Raw genomic sequence first — 16233 nt, 5'->3', positions numbered from 1 at the left:
AACTTGATGTACAGAGAATAGAATTGTTATTTGTATATGTTTATTATGTAGTATGCACTTTCTATCCTTTGATACAATATTTTCAAGAAACCCAGAAGATTTTGTGTTTTCACAGTACCTAAGAGATTCATTAAAAATACCAATTTCTGATTCTCACTTGTAGAGATTCTAATTCAACGAGTTTGGAGTTTATTTAAATAATTTATTTGCAATATGCTGCTTAATAAATTCTAAAGAAACTGGGTGATTGGAAGCCACAGGTTTCTAGAATATGTGGAAATATTATTTTATACTTAAACAGAAATATTAATCTCAGGAAAATTGGTGTAGAATATAAAACAACATAATTGTGTCAATATAGAGTCTGCTGAAAGAAAATAAAAACAACATAGTGAACAAAATTCTGACGTTGTTTATGTGGGTTTTTTTTGGTCTGTCTTTAATTGAGTAGGAATTTATTGAATAGACTTTTGGGGGTGTGAGGGTGTCATGGATAAGAGGATGATCTCTGGAGCTAGACTGCCTGGATTTAAATCTGTCATTTCCTAACTCTTGGCCTTAGACAATTTCTTGAATTACTTTGCTGCTTTTTCCTGTGGAAGTAGCAGTGTGGAAGAGCTTGATACTCACCTCATAAGTGTTGTGTGAGAATTAAATGAGATAATAGGTAGAATTAGCTCAACACAGCACTTGCCACACCGCATATTCTCAACTAATGTACGTTATTAATATGAATAAGCATTATGTACATTGGTGTACAGAAGACAATCAAGAACTATTGGTTGAGTGGTGAGCAGGAAATAGCCCAATGAAGGACCTAGAGAAGAATGTTTCAAAAGAGACCTACATGTGCAAAAGCTTGGAGTTGTGAAGAAACATGATGCATTCCTTGCACTTAAGATGTTCCAGTAGCAGGGGCGTTTTAAACCCCCTTGAGGGATTTGAATGTGACGTTTTGCTAACAACAAAGAACAGCCTTGCATGTGACATCAGAATTACAGTTAAGAAAGATGTAGCTGCTGTGCACGTCAGACTGCTTGGGCCTGCAAAGACTGACTCTGGAGTTGGAGTGAATTGGATAAATTGGAGAAGTATTTGGAAAGTAAACTTAGCAGGACTTTGTGGTTGTTTGGATGTTGAGGGTAGAGAAAGGGAGGAGGAGGTGTCCAGAATGACTTGCAAGCAATTCCTGGCTCCTGGGTAGCTGGTAACAATATTGGTTAAGTTAAGGAACACTGAATAAAGAGCAGTGGAAATGGTGGGTGTTTTATTTGGGATTTCTGTTGTTTGAGATGTCAGGCAGTTGAAAATGCAAATGTGTGAATATTAGGTAGAAGATTTGAGATATAAATATCAATTTGGGCATTAACTACTACAGATCCAAATTAAAGTTTGTTCTGGTTGCATATTGAGAGAAGGCAACAGAAGGCAAAGTAACAGAAGGCAAAACTCCAATTGGGTAAGGCAGAGAAAGAAGAATCTGTAAAGAAGCCCAGGTTTAGCTCTAGAGTTAAGAATAAAACCTAGTGAATATAGTAGCTAAGGGGAGAGAATATTTCAGGGAGGTAGTGTTCAGTGGTGTAATATTCTGCTAAGAAGTTAAATAAGATAAAGATGGACGAAAAATTATTTGCATTTGGAAACACAGCTTATTTGCAAACGTGATTTGAGTTATTAAATAGTAGGGTTGTGAAAGCCATCTTGTAGTGTATTGAGGTGGCCTAGATGGATGGGATCTTGAATATAGTAGAAAGAATTGGACTACCATAGGAGAAACACCTCTTGAATTGGAACAAACACAGAGGAAAGGACAGGCCTCTGTGCAGGTAGTACTCTTAGGAGTTTAGGTTTATACTTTCTTTGTGAAATAGGTTTAATTTTTCTGCTGAGATGGCAGGTGATGGTACAGTCATAAGTTTACAGAGATACTAAGGGTTTGAAATAGGCTAGCCTTTGTAGGTAATGAAAAAGAAAGCTGACAAGGGGGAAGGGAATATTGCCAAGCAGCATTAAAGATCCTGTTTATCTTGTCAGCCAGTCTTCTGGCTGTGTGGCTCTGGCAGTGCTCAGGAGGCTGATAAAGGTCTTGAACACAGTGTCATTTGAGTGTGCCATGTGGGGTACATGTAAGGAACAAAGAATGGGTCAAATAATTTGAGAACGTTAACCTCAAATTTCCAACATGATTACAGTGATCTATGGAATCTAAGATGATAGGGTGAGAACCAAGAGAGAGATGGCAAAAAAAAAAAAAAAAAAAAAAGTCACGCAACAAGGGAACAGAGCTAAATAGCCCCTGATAAGCTAAATAGCTATAGTGGGATTAACTAAATTAATGATTTGGAAGGATAACAACAGCGATAAGAGCAAGAGGTCTAGGTTTATGACTTTCAGATAATGATAAGGTCCAGGTGTGACTTTGGTAGCAACTAGCATTAAACTGAAGGTTATTGGAGGATTTATATATGATGGGGCTTTTGCAGAGCAGGACGTGGAAAGGGCTGGCCATGTCAAGCAGAACAGCACTCAGGCATGACAGTATGCAGTATATTCTGGGGACAACAAGTAATCTTAAGAGGCAATGTGATGGAATGGTTGCATGGAAAGGCTCTGAAGTAATAGACATGGGCTCAGCCACCAATTGGCTATACAACCTCACACAACTTCTCCAAACTTGTTGGGCACCCAGCTCATCTGTTAAAAAGATGTAGTAAGGTTGATACTCGATACAAGTATCATCTCATCTTATTTGACTCTCAACAACCTTAGGGTTGTGTATTTCAGATGTGATTACAACCCTAGGGTTGCTGAGAGAGTCAAATAAGATGAGATGATACTTGCACTGAGTAAAGAGACGAGAAGAATGGTGACTATGAAACCTGGAAAAACTACTTAAGAGGCAGGCACAGGAAGAGAAACCAGAATGAGTAGTAAGTATAAGCAGCTGGGTAAGGAAAGAACCAGGAGATGGGTCCCTGAAGTGCTGAGGAAGGAGTGGATAAATCATGAGGACAAAGTAGGAAATAAAGAAAACTGTAGTTAGAGTGAAGTAAAGAGTCAAGAGTTTGATTTTTTTTTTAAAGCAATATCCTTAGACTAGTAAAAATTTAAACTAGGCTTAATAAGAATTCTACCAAGTCAATGGTTTTCAAAAATAGAAACTAGTTCCCTTGTTTTAATATGTTTGAATACAAATCTATATGACATAATTTTAATTTCTTCCTAGGCTAAAAGAAAACGAAGAGTTACTTGGTGTCTTGGCAAAATTAACAAAATGAAGAACTCAAACTATGTAGATCAATTTAATATGCCAACAAATATAACAACAAAAACACACAAGCTGTCTATAAATTTATTAGGAGAAATTGATGAATGTGAGTGCTTTTTTCAAGTGGAACTATGTTTGATTATAAAAGCATCCTTATAAAGGGAAACTATGTTTATAGCTCAGTTAATGTGATAAACATGTTTAAATACTGTGTGTTTCACATGTGATTACGTGGAGATTATTATTTAAAATAAGTAATTATAAAAATACAAAAAAATTAGCTGTGCGTGGTTGCAGGCACCTGTAATCCCAGCTACTTGGGAGGCTGAGGCAGGAGAATCACTTGAAACTGGGAGGCGGAGCTTGCAGTGAGCCAAGATCCATTGCACTCCAGCCTGGGCGACAAGAGTGAAACTGTCTCAAAAATAAATAAATAAATATAAAGTAATCATAAGTTCTTTACTCTGATTCTCTTAAGAATGATGCACTAGTTGAAACACACGTGAGACAGGTGTTTTTATTTTTGTTCTAATTATTCAATTAAATTATTAGTTATATGGCATCTGCCTTTGCTAATCTTAAAAGAGTGACATTGACATAGGAATCTGTTTCAAAATTATTTCTTCAATAGTACAGTCTGTTGGGGGGGCATTTAAAATCTACTTACAATGATCAAATCTCAAATTCAGAATTTGTCCTTTTAACCTGTATTTCATTAAGGATCCTGAATTGTGTCACTAATTCCAACCAGTGGTCATCTTAATTCATACAATAATATAAATCACTGTATCTATTAATGTACTTTTGGTATTCATACTCTGAGCACATATTAGTTAATTTGAAGTTCTTAGTATCTCTGATAAGAATTTTTTTAGTAATCTTTAATTTGACTTAGGAAATTTGGTAAACATGTTTATGGACAAATTTTTTTTTCTCTAATTATAGCTGTCTGTTCAGAGTCTGATGTTTTCAGTAACACTCTTGATACATTAAATGAGATAGAATGGAATCCAGCAACAAAGCTACTAAATCAGGTAACTTAATGTATTTTACAGCATATAATGCTTTTACTCTTTTTAAAATTCTTTTGTTATTAGATATTGTTGTTACTTGTTCTCATTTAATTTCAGTAATGATTTTGGCTCTAATGAAGGCTTCTCTCTTTACATTTCTACTCTATAACCATCAGGCACCTAGAGGAAGACTAAACATTTCATAAGGCAGACATGTGCTAGCAGCTAAACCTTTGCTTCTAGCTCTTTACTAGCAGATCTTAGTATTCATGATGTTTGTAAAGTTTCTGTTTTGCCTTGGTAAACTTCATGAGTAAACTTCATGAGGGTGACAAGACTGATTTTAAAAGTGTCAATTGTCAGGCATTTATACTGTTTAGAATAATACATCAGGGAGAGGTAATTTTGGTGAATACATCAGTAAGTTTAGATTCCTTGTTTACTTTGTATATTGCTTGTGTTTAAAGGTGTATAGTTGTATAAAGTAGTAAAGAAATTTTCATTTGAATTTTAGAATATAATTGCAGTGCTCCTTATTATTGTTAGTTAATTCCTATGAAGTATTATTGACAAAGTGTTTTTGTGTTCCTAAGACATACATTAGAAGTTTCTTGGGTTTTTTTTACAATCTCTGGTGTAGAAAAGTATCTTTTTAACTCATGGTTTATCTCTTTTCTTATAATAATATAGAAAATAGAAATAGGCCTCTTTAAGTATAGTAAAACAGTTATCATTAGCTTTAGAAGTCAATAAATAATATCTCTGTTTCCGTTCTTGAATTCAGAAGCATCTGAGACATAAAATAGGATTTAGTTAGATTGGGGAATTAAATTATCAGTTTTATTACTGAGGAGCTTGAGGATTTACGATCAAAATTTCCTGTCAGGCACAGGCAAACATACAATTTATTGATATATTTTTAAAATTCTCCTTCTTTCAAAACAATCTATTCTAACTTAGCTAGTTTGCCAAAATGTAGACCTTTAGAAAGATATCAAATCAAAGTTAAATTAGTTATTTAAATAATCCAAATTTTGTTAAGGAAACAAAAAATATATGAATTTTCTGATTGGAAAATCTGTTCTTATTTATAATAGGAGAATATAGAAAGTGAGTTGAACTCACTTCGTGCTGACTATGATAATCTGGTATTAGACTATGAACAACTACGAACAGAAAAAGAAGAAATGGAATTGAAATTAAAAGAAAAGAATGATTTGGATGAATTTGAGGCTCTAGAAAGAAAAACTAAAAAAGATCAAGAGGTAAGAGAGACAGAAATGTAAAACTAAACTAAAAGCCTACTTTTAAAAGTAGTATTCTCTTTTTTCTATAATGTAAGCTTTTTTATATTTTTTTAAATGTACAGATAACATTTTATGTGTTTATTGTATACAACATGATGTATGATGTTTTGAAGTATATATACATTGTGGAATGGTTAAATCTAGCTATCAAATGTACTACCTCACATAGTTAAATTGCTTTTGTGGTGATAGCACATTATATCCACAAATTTTATGTTTTTTAAGAGTACAATACCTTGTCTTTAACTATAGTCACCTTGCTGTACAATAGAGCTGTTGAAGTTTATTCCTGCTATCTGTCATTATGTCATCTGACCAAGATTTCCCCATTTCCTTCTCTCTGCTAAACACCCCAGCCTCTGATAACCACCATTATGCTTTCTACTTCTAAGAGATCAGCTTTTTAAGATTCTGCATATGAAATCATGCAGTATTTGTCTTTCTGTGCCTGGTTTATAATGTCCTTTGGGTTCATCCATGTTGTTCCAAATGGTAGGATGCTGGGATTTCTTTCTTTCTTTCTTTTTTTTAATAGCTGAAGAATATTCCATTGTGACTTTATACCAAATTTTCTTTATCCGTTCCTCTGTTGGTAGACTTTTAGGTTGGTTCCATATCTTGGCTGTTGTGGAAGGTGCTGCAGTAAATATGGGAATGCAGATATTTCTTGGACATACTCATTTAATTTCCTTTGGGTATATACCCGGTGGTAGGACTGCTGGATCTTATGGTAGTTCTATTTTTGCTTTGTTGAGGAACCCTCATACTCTTTTCTGTATATTTCCACCAACAGTGTAAAAGGATTCCCTTTTGTCCACATCCTTGCCAAGAAGTTCTTTTCTGCCTTCTTGGTAAGCCATTCTGATTGGGATGAGACAATACCTCACTGTGGTTTTGATTTGCATATCCTTGATTATTAGTAATATTGAACTTTTTTTTCATCTATCTGTTGGCTATGTGTATGTCTTCTTTAGAGAAATGTCTGTTCAGGTCTTTTGCCTATATTTTAATTGAGTTGTTTGGGGGTTTTTTTGCTATTGAGTTGTTTGAGTTTCTTATATATTTTGGATATTAACCATATGTCAGATGTATAGTTTGCAAATATTTCTGCCATTCCGTAGGTTGTCTCTTTATTGATGATTTCCTTTTACTTTAGTTGTAGTTCCATTTATTTATTTTTGGTCTTTTTGGTTGTGCTTTTGAGGTCTTATCCAAAAATTCCTTGTCCTGACCAATGTTATGAAGCATTTCCCCTATCTTGTTTTCTAGTAGTTTCATAGTTTCAAGTCTTAATATTTACGTCCTTAACTCATTCTGAATTGATTCTTATATATCATGAGAGACAGGAGACCTAGTTTCTTCCTTCAACATATAGATATTCATTCAGTTTTCCCAGCACCACTATTGAAGAAAGACTATCCTTTCCCCAACATATGTTCTTGGTACTTTTGTCAAAAATCAGTTGGCTGTATATGCGTGGATTTATTTCTGGGTTCTCTGTTCTATTGGCCTGTTGTCTGTTTCTATGCCAGTAGCATGTTATTTTGGTTACTATACTTTTGTAATATATTTTGGAGGCAGATGGTATGATGCCTCCAGATTTGCTCTTTTTGCTCAAGATTGCTTTGGCTCTACAGGGTCTTTTCGGGTTCCATACGAATGTGAGGATTGTTTTTAATCTACTTTTGCGAAGAATGTCCTTGGTATTTTGATAGATATTGCATTACATCTGTGGATCACTTTGGACAATATGGACATCATAACAATATTCTTCCAGTCCATGAACATGCATATCTTTCCATTTGTGTCTTCTTCAATTTCTTTCATTAATGATTTATAGTTTTCATTTGAGAGACACCTCAAATTAATTTCATTTTCTGACACCTCCTTGGTTACATTTATTTCTAGGTATTTTTTTGGTAATAAATGAGATTTTTTTCTTTGTGTCATTTTTAGATAGTTTGCTATTAACATATAGTGATACTACTGTTTTTTTATGCTGATTTTGTACCCTGCAACTTTACTGAGTTTCTTATTAGTTGTAACAGTTTTGGATGGATTCCTTAGGGTTTTCTGTATATAGGATCATATCATCTACAAATAGAGACAATTTAACTTCCTCCTTTCCTATTATGTTTTATTTTTCTCTTTTGCTGAATAGCTCTAGCTAGAACTTCCAGTACTATGTTGAATAAAAGTGGCAAAAGGGAACATCCTTATCCTGTTTCTGATCTTAGAGTAAAAGGCGTTCAGCTTTTCCCCATTTGGTATTACGTTAGCAGTGGGTTCGTTGTATGTGGCCTTCTATACCTAATTAAGAGTTTTTATCATGAAGAGGTATTGAACTCTGTCATGATTTTTCTGCATCTGTTGAAGTGATTGTATGACTTTTTTTCATTGTTTTGTTAATGTGGTATGTCATGTTTGTTGATTTGTTTATGTTGAACCATTCTTGTATTCCTGGGATAAATCCCACTTTATCATGGTGAATTATCTTTTAAATGTGCTGTTAAATTCAGTTTTGTAGTATTTTGTTCACGGTTTTTCCATCTGTTCTTCAGTGATATTGGCCTGTAGTTTTCCTTTTTTGTCTATTTCTGGTATCAGTGTAATGCTGGCCTCATAGAATAAGTTAGGAAAAATTCCTTCCTCTTCAATTTTTTGAAATACTTTGAGAAGAATTGGTATTAGTTCTTCTGTAACTATTGGTAGAATTCAGCAGTGATGCGATCAGGTCCAGGGCCTTTCTTTGATAGGAGACTTTTTATTACTGATTCAAGTCTCCTTTCTCATTACTGGCCTGTTCAGGTTTTCTATTTATTCATAATTCAATCTTGCGAGGTAATTGGTACAGGAATTCATTTCTTCTAGATTTTTCAATTTATTGGCGTATAATTGTTCATACTAGTCTCATGATTCTTTGTATTTCTGTGTTATCAATTGTAATGTCACCTTTTTTATCTCTGATTTTATTTATTTGAGTCAGCTTTTTTACCTAGTCTAGCTAAAGGTTTGTTGATTTTGTTTATTTAAAAAAAAAAAAACCCAACTCTTTATTTTGTGGATTTTTTTTATGACCCTATTTTATTTCAGCTCTCATCTTTATTCTTTCCATTTGCTAATTTACGGTTTAGTTTGTTCTTGTTTTTCTAATTCTTCGAGGTAATAGTTTAGGTAGTTTGAGATCTTTCCTCTTTTTTGGTGTTTATTACTATAAATTTCTCTTTTAGAACTGCTTTTGCTGCATCCTATACGTTTTGGTATATTGTGTTTCCATTTTCGTTTGTCTTAACTTTTTTAAATTACTCTTTTAATTCATTAACCCAGTGATTGTTCAGGAGCATGTTTAATTAATATTTCCATAGTTTCTGCTATTATTGATTTCTAGTTTTATGTCATTGTGGTCAGAAAAGATACTTGATATAATTTTGATTTTAAATTTTTTAAGACTGTTTTTGTGGCCTAATGTATTATCTGTCTTAGAGAATGTTCCATGTGCAGTTGATGAGAATGTGTTTTCTGCAACTGTTAAATGGAATGTTCTGTAAACATCTATTAGGTCTCTTTGGTCTAGACTGCAGTTTAAATCTGCTATTTCTTTGTTGATTTTCTGTCTGAATAATCTGTCCATTGCTGAAAGTGTAGTTTCGAAATCCTCTATTATTATTGTGTTGCAGTCTCTCTTCCTTCAGATTATTGTTATTTGCTTTATATATTTTCTGCCATGTTCAGTGTGCATATGTATTTACAATTGTTGTAATGTCTTGCTGAGTTGACCCCTTTATCATTATGTAATGACCTTGTCTCCTTTTACACTTTTTGATGTAAAGTCTATTTTAGCTGATATAAGTATAGCTTCTCCTGCTGTCTTACAATTTCAGTTTGCATGAAATATCTTTTTCCACCCCTTCCTTTCCATCTATTTGTATCCTTATAGGTGAAGTTAATCTCTTTCAGGCAGCATATAATTGGATTTTGTAGTCCATTTAACTACTCTGTCTTGTAATTGGAGAATCAATCCATTTACATTGATAGGTAGGAACTATTGATAGGTAGGAAATTACTACTTCTGTTTTGCTAATTGTTTTCTATTTGTTTTTTAGATCCTTTTATCTTATTTTACTGTCTTCCTTATTGGTTAAATTATTGTCTCTGATAGTATGTTTTGACACCTTTTTATTTTTAGTGTATTTATTATAGACTTTTTTCCTTTGTGGTTACCATCAGGCTTACAAGAAAAAGTCTTACAGTTATGGCAGGTTATTTTAAACTGATAGCAGATTATCATTGATTAATAAACAAACAAACTCCACACTTGATCTCCTTCCTCCTTCTGAATATTTGATGTTCTAAGTTTCGATGTCACAACTGTTTTCCTTCAGTACTTTGACTGGATCATTGCACTCCCTCCTGGCCTGTGAGATTCCTTTTTGTTGTTGTTGTTGTTGTTGTTTAATTATACTTTAAGTTCTGGGGTACATGTGCAGAACATGCAGGTTTGTTACATAGGTATACGCATGCCATGGTGGTTTGCTGCACCCATCAACCTGTCAATTACATTAGGTATTTCTCCTAATGCTATCCCTCCCCTAGCCCCCCAGTCCCCAATAGGCCCCAGTGTGTGATGTTCCTCTCCCTGTGTCCATGTGTTCTCATTGTTCAACTCCCACTTATGAGTGAGAACGTGTGGTGTTTGGTTTTCTGTTCTTGTGTTAGTTTGCTGAGAATGATGATTTCTAGCTTCATCCATGTCCCTACAAAGAACATGAACTCATCCTTTTTTATGGCTGCATAATATTCCATGGTATATATGTGACACATTTCCTTTATCCAGTCTATCATTGATGGGCATTTGGGTTGGTTCCAAGTCTTTGCTATTGTGAACAATGCTGCAATAAATGTATGTGTGCATGTGTCTTTATAGTAGAATGATTTATAATCCTTTGGGTATATACTCAGTAATGGGCTTGCTGAGTCAAATGTTATTTCTAGTTCTAGATCCTTGAGGAATTGCCACACTGTGTTCCACAATGTTGAACTAATTTACACTCCCACCAACAGTGTAAAAGTATTCCTATTTCTCCACATCCTCTCCAGCATCTGTTGTTTCCTGACTTTTTAGTGATCCTAGCCTGTGAGATTTCTGCTTAGAAGTCTGCTCCTAACCATAATGGAACTCCCTTCTATGTTATTTGTCTCTTTACTCTTGCTACTTTGCTGCTTTTAGGATTTTCTCTTTGTCTTTGACTTTTGAGTTTGAATATAATACATCTTAGGGCAGGGTCATTTAGATTGAATCTGATTGGTAACCTTTGACCTTCCTATATGTGAATATGTATTGCTTTCTTCAGGTTTGGGAATTTTCTGCTATTATTTCTTTGAATAAGCTTTCTGTCCTGTTGTCTTTCTCTACTTGAACTGCAGTGACCCAAATATTTGTTTTTTGATTTTGTCCCATAAGCTTCATTTGTTTTCTTTTCTTTTTTTTTTTTTTTTTTTGCTTTCTGACTCTACATTTTCAAATAGCCTGTCTCAAACTCACAAATTCTTCTCCATGATCGATTCTGCTGTTGATGTTCTTTATTGCATTTTTCATTTTGTTCATTGTATTTTCTTGCTCTAGGATTTCTGTTTGGTTTTTTTATTATTTCAGTCTCCCTGATAAATTTCTGGATTGTTTCTCTACGTTTTCTTGAAGTTTGCTGAGCTCGCTTAAAATAACTCTTTTGAATTCTTTGGCAGATTATACATCTCCATCTTTTAGGATCAGTCACCAGTACCTTACCTTGTGCATTTGGTGACATCATTTTTCCCTGATCATGATACTTGTGGTCACGCAGCAGTGTCTGCACATTTAAGACAAATTTAGCTGTTTATTTTAGTCTTCACCATCTTTATAAGGTCTTTTCAAGATCCATAGTATGACTGAGGTCAGTGTGTTATCCTGCTGAGGCACTACTGGACACCTTTCTCTATAGGTCCCCAGGTGGGCAGAGCTGTTCTTATTCTACAGATGACAGGGGTCAGTATCAAGATCCAGGGCCATTTGAGAATTTGCTGATGGACAAGGGTTGCAAAACCTGCCACAGGGACTTGGATACATCTGTCTCCCGGTAGGATTCTGGCTTAGTGAAACCATCCTCAGACTATCGCTAGGAGAAACTGAAACCAAGCTTCAGAGTTAATTCAGAATGTGCTATGGAACCAATGTTGGTAAGCTTAACCTGGTAGCAAGAGCTGTCAAGACTCCCAGCAGTTCCTTATGCAGGGAGGATTGCTTGCATTCTGTAGCTGGGGCAGTCAAGGTTCTTTCCAGAACTGCTATGTGATGGAAGCCAGCAGGCCTGTCCTACACAGGCAGGATAACTGCCAGGCTGCAGTAGAGAGGGACTGCAGTCAAGACAAGACCCCTTTAGGATCTATTATGGAAAAGATGCATCAAGCCTATCCTGGTGGCTGGGGCAGGTGCTTCACCCAGCAGTTCCCAAAGCAGTCGAGATAGCTTCCTGACTGCAGCAAAGAGGCATTGAAGCTGAGACAGGGCCCGTTCAGGATCTATTGTGGGATGGAGGACTACAAGCCTGTCCCAGTGGCTTAGACAGGTTCATCTCTTGGCAGTTCTCTGTGTGAGTGGGAGCAGAGAGGCTGCAACAGGGAAGGACTGGAACCAATACACGTCTCCTTCAGAATCTGCTATGGGACAGAGGCCGACAAGCCTATCCTGGTGGCTCAGATGGGCATGTTCCCTTCTGGGTCCTTGTGCAAGCAGTACTAAGCTAGGACTACAGCTTGAAGAGGGCAGGAGCCAAGTGATAGGCTAACATTTGGGTCCACTACCAAGACCAATGTCAACAGGCAAAAGAGCCCATCTGCCGAGACCCTAGAGTGTGTGATTCCTCCCGGACCCCTTGACAGAGAGTTTTGGTTGCAGGCTGTGGGCCAAACAGGGCTGTAGCTAAGTCCTTCAAGGAATGGGACCATTTCTGCATATAAACCTGGGAGCACAATTAGCAGGACTCCCACCTGGGTGTTGGTATACACTCTCAAAAACAACACTTCTAAGTCTTGAGTTCTACTGGGGTTTTGCAACCTCCTACCTGAATCCAAAGGCTCCCACAAAAAGACTTGTCTGTAATAGGTACAGAATTCTTGTTGTTTTGGGGGGATATGAACAGGTGACCTCCTATTCTGTCATCTTCTTGACATCACTCAGAAGTATTGTCTTAAAGATATTTTTTTCTAAGATTGAGGTGTTGAAGATCTAACCATTTTTCATATGTATATACAATTTAGAAAATTTAAGAAATATTTTCTTCATTTATATTTTAAAAATAGTTAAATCATATTTGTTTCCCTGGTGCTTATGCAAGAGAAGAAGGAATTAAAAGCATCTGTGGGAAGGTTTGGTGTGTCTGCCTCTTGATGGATTTGTCTTGAAATTGTTTCCTTATAGTTTGTATATTACATTTTATTGAGCATACATAAATGCTACCTAGAGCATAGCCGTTTCCTACTGAGATCAGTATGAATTTTAATATCTAGATGACTGTTTTATATATGGATGCTACATATTAATGGATTTCTTTTTCTTTAGAAAGTATGTTTCTAAATAATTAAAACATTAGAATAGATAGAGAAGCTAATTTTATATGTTTTGCTTTTCCTTCTCCATCTAAGAGAGTTATATGAAAATTAGTATAACTAATACTAGTTTTAATGGAATTTTTAGAAACAGATCACTCATTTTCTAAGTATAAAATATTAGACTACATGTTAAGAGAACTTAATCCAGAAACCATTAGACTTTAGGGACTCAGAAATTGTCCAAAAGATTAAAAGGAGTTATTAGTGCAAAGTGTCCTTAACCTAGAGGCCACAGATGCTGTGAAATTATTTTACAGAATTTTTCAATGCATTTTCATTTTTCTGGAACAAGAATCTGTAGTTGTTATCAGGCTTGCGAAATGATTCATGAACGCCCCCCTTCAAAAAAAAAATAAGACCCAGTGTTTTATGTAGTTAAAAGATGAATTAATTTGCAGCTACTTTTCAGACTTCTATGTGGCTAGCCCAAAAGGCCATGATACTTTTTCCTTAATATCATTGTTCAGTTTCTCAATCTCTTTTCTTTTTTAAAGGAAAAAAGAATTCTATGCCAAAGCTATTATTTCCATTCTACCTACAAATTAAAATTATTTCTTCATTTCATAGGTATTATATTCAAAGAGGTTAAAGTCTGTAAGTTCTCCACAGGGTTTCATTTAACTTGTTTTAAAATGCATATTAATGAAGTGCAAAATTTCATGCATGACAAAACCATTGGACTTTAATCAATAAAACTAGGTTTTATCAAAGGGACTGGCTTAGTGTCATTATTAAGAACATGGTCTGCAGAGTGAAATTGCCTGGATTTAAGCCCCAGTTTTGCCACTTATAAACTCACCGCAGATCCAATCCTATTACGAATTATTGCCAAGGCCTTGGGCAAGTCACTGAATCTCAGGGCTTCCTGTATTTCTCCACCCTTGAAGTAGAGACCAGGTGCTCACCAAGGTCCCTTCTGACTTTAAAATTTCATCTAATTTTTATATGTTTTTTATATGTAATAATAACATGACATAAAACTAACTTTTAGGATAAATGGCAGTAATTTCTCTAATATTTTTCTCACATCATTAATATATTAATAAGAAAAATTGAAGCTTATTGAATTGAGTCAACACAGAGAAGGATTACAAAAATACCACAGAATATATGACATGTATCACACTGCAGTTTTTCTTCCATTTTAACCACAGTTGAGGGAGAAAAAATTCTACTCCCTTCTTTTTAAATTTATTTTTCTTTTTTTTTCTTTTCAACAAAACACTCAGCTTTCTAATCTAAAAAATATATAATTAAAAAACTTTTTCTTTATAGAGACCGGGGTCTTGCCATGTTGGCCAGGCTAGTCTCACACTCCCAGGCTCAAGTGATCTGCTCACCTCGGCCTCCCAAAGTGCTAGGATTACATGTGTGAGCCACTGCTCTAGGCCTTTTATTTTTAATTAGACACAAATTTTAAGGTTACTTAAAAGATTATATAATAAAAACTTATCCTGTTCAAAAACAGTTTTGCAGTATCTAGTCCATGTTAAAAATATAAGTCTATGTGTATGTAGCAAAATATGTTCCAAAACCTACATGTTGGGGAAAGGTGTAGCTAAAAGGGAATAAAAGTCAAATTATGGCCTTAGAACATGGAGTCATTTCCCTGGTTTTCCTAAAGCTTTTATCAAAAATCACCCAAGTTGTATATAATTTTCTAGTGGGAATATAGTAGTAACATGAGATGCTTAAATAGTATGTTTTAGAGGGAGAATGGGAAATGTCACAATACTCAAGGAATAAGAAAAATCTTTACCATCTATGTATTTTAACTTGGTGTATTTAATTTTATACTTTTTACTGCTTGGAGATTTAAGTTAAATATTTCATTTTACCTACTGACAATTACCATTTAAATCTGCAATGTAAATAGTATTTATGCAATTTAAATGGTAGCAATGGATTAACTATAGATCAGATCATATGTTTTTATTTTTACAAAAGCTAATTATTTTCTGTGTATAAGAACCAGTACCTAAGATAAAGTGCTATTTCAAATAAGAAGTAGGAAAATTTTCTTTTCTAAATGAGTATTCTTTAAATGCTTTCATTTTCTATGGCTGTACTACCCTGAATGTACCCAATCTCTTTTAAGTTATTTTTAAAAGTTAGGATTGATTTTTGATTCTTCCTTATTGGTAAATGTGATTTTCTTTCACAGAAGTTAAAAATAGGGAAGAAAAGGTAAAAGATGGAACCAGTTTAAATTAAAAGCAGTACAAATGTCTAAGACTGTGCTCTACAGTGGGGTAGCCACTAACCATATGTGGCAATTAAGCACTTGAAATGGGGCCAGTCTGAATTGGCCTAAGTGTATAAAAAAGAATGTGAAATCGTTCATTTTTTTATATTGATTACCTAAAGAAACATGTCGGATAGATTACCTGAAAAAACATTTTGGAAGAAATTTTTTTGATATATTCGATTAAATAAAATATGTTATCAAAGTGAATTCTGCCTTTTTCTTTTTATGTCTAATGTGCCTACTAGGACATTTTAAATTACATATGTGTCTGACATTATGTTTCTCTTGGATAGCGCTGACCTGAAATAGTCATGTCAACACTTGCACTAGTCTGAAATTTAAAACTAGTCAGGACTCATTAAACATCCAGAAAATATTTAAATAAGATACTTTTTTTTTTTTTTTTTTTTTGAGACGAAGTCTTGCTGTGTCGCCCAGGCTGGAGTGCAGTGGCCGGATCTCAGCTCACTGCAAGCTCTGCCTCCCGGGTTTACGCCATTTTCCTGCCTCAGCCTCCCAAGTAGCTGGGACTACAGGCGCCCGCCACCTCACCTGGCTAGTGTTTTGTATTTTTTAGTAGAGATGGGGTTTCACCATGTTAGCCAGGATGGTCTCGATCTTCTGACCTCGTGATCCGCACGTCTCGGCCTCCCAAAGTGCTGGGATTACAGGCTTGAGCCACCACGCCCGGCCTAAGATACTATTTTCAAGCCCCTTACGTAGTATTAGAATGTGCTTTTACTTTGTAAGTGC

The 16233-nt window shown here is 35.0% G+C and overlaps 1 protein-coding gene across 2 annotated transcripts in view; it reads left to right on the top strand.

Moving 5' to 3' along the window:
• Window positions 1–16233, top strand: part of CENPE (centromere protein E, 312kDa) — a 93079-nt gene that overhangs the window by 13525 nt on the left and 63321 nt on the right. For both annotated transcript variants that reach the window (XM_011992291.1, XM_011992290.1), the window contains exons 14-16: window positions 3227–3374; window positions 4214–4302; window positions 5379–5546. In XM_011992291.1, the coding sequence (XP_011847681.1) occupies window positions 3227–3374; window positions 4214–4302; window positions 5379–5546 (405 nt within the window). The remainder of the gene's footprint in view (window positions 1–3226; window positions 3375–4213; window positions 4303–5378; window positions 5547–16233) is intronic.

Source organism: Mandrillus leucophaeus, unplaced genomic scaffold (assembly GCF_000951045.1).
Source record: "Mandrillus leucophaeus isolate KB7577 unplaced genomic scaffold, Mleu.le_1.0 Scaffold409, whole genome shotgun sequence".
NCBI lineage: Eukaryota > Metazoa > Chordata > Mammalia > Primates > Cercopithecidae > Mandrillus > Mandrillus leucophaeus.
This window is presented reverse-complemented; position numbering and strand designations above follow the sequence as displayed.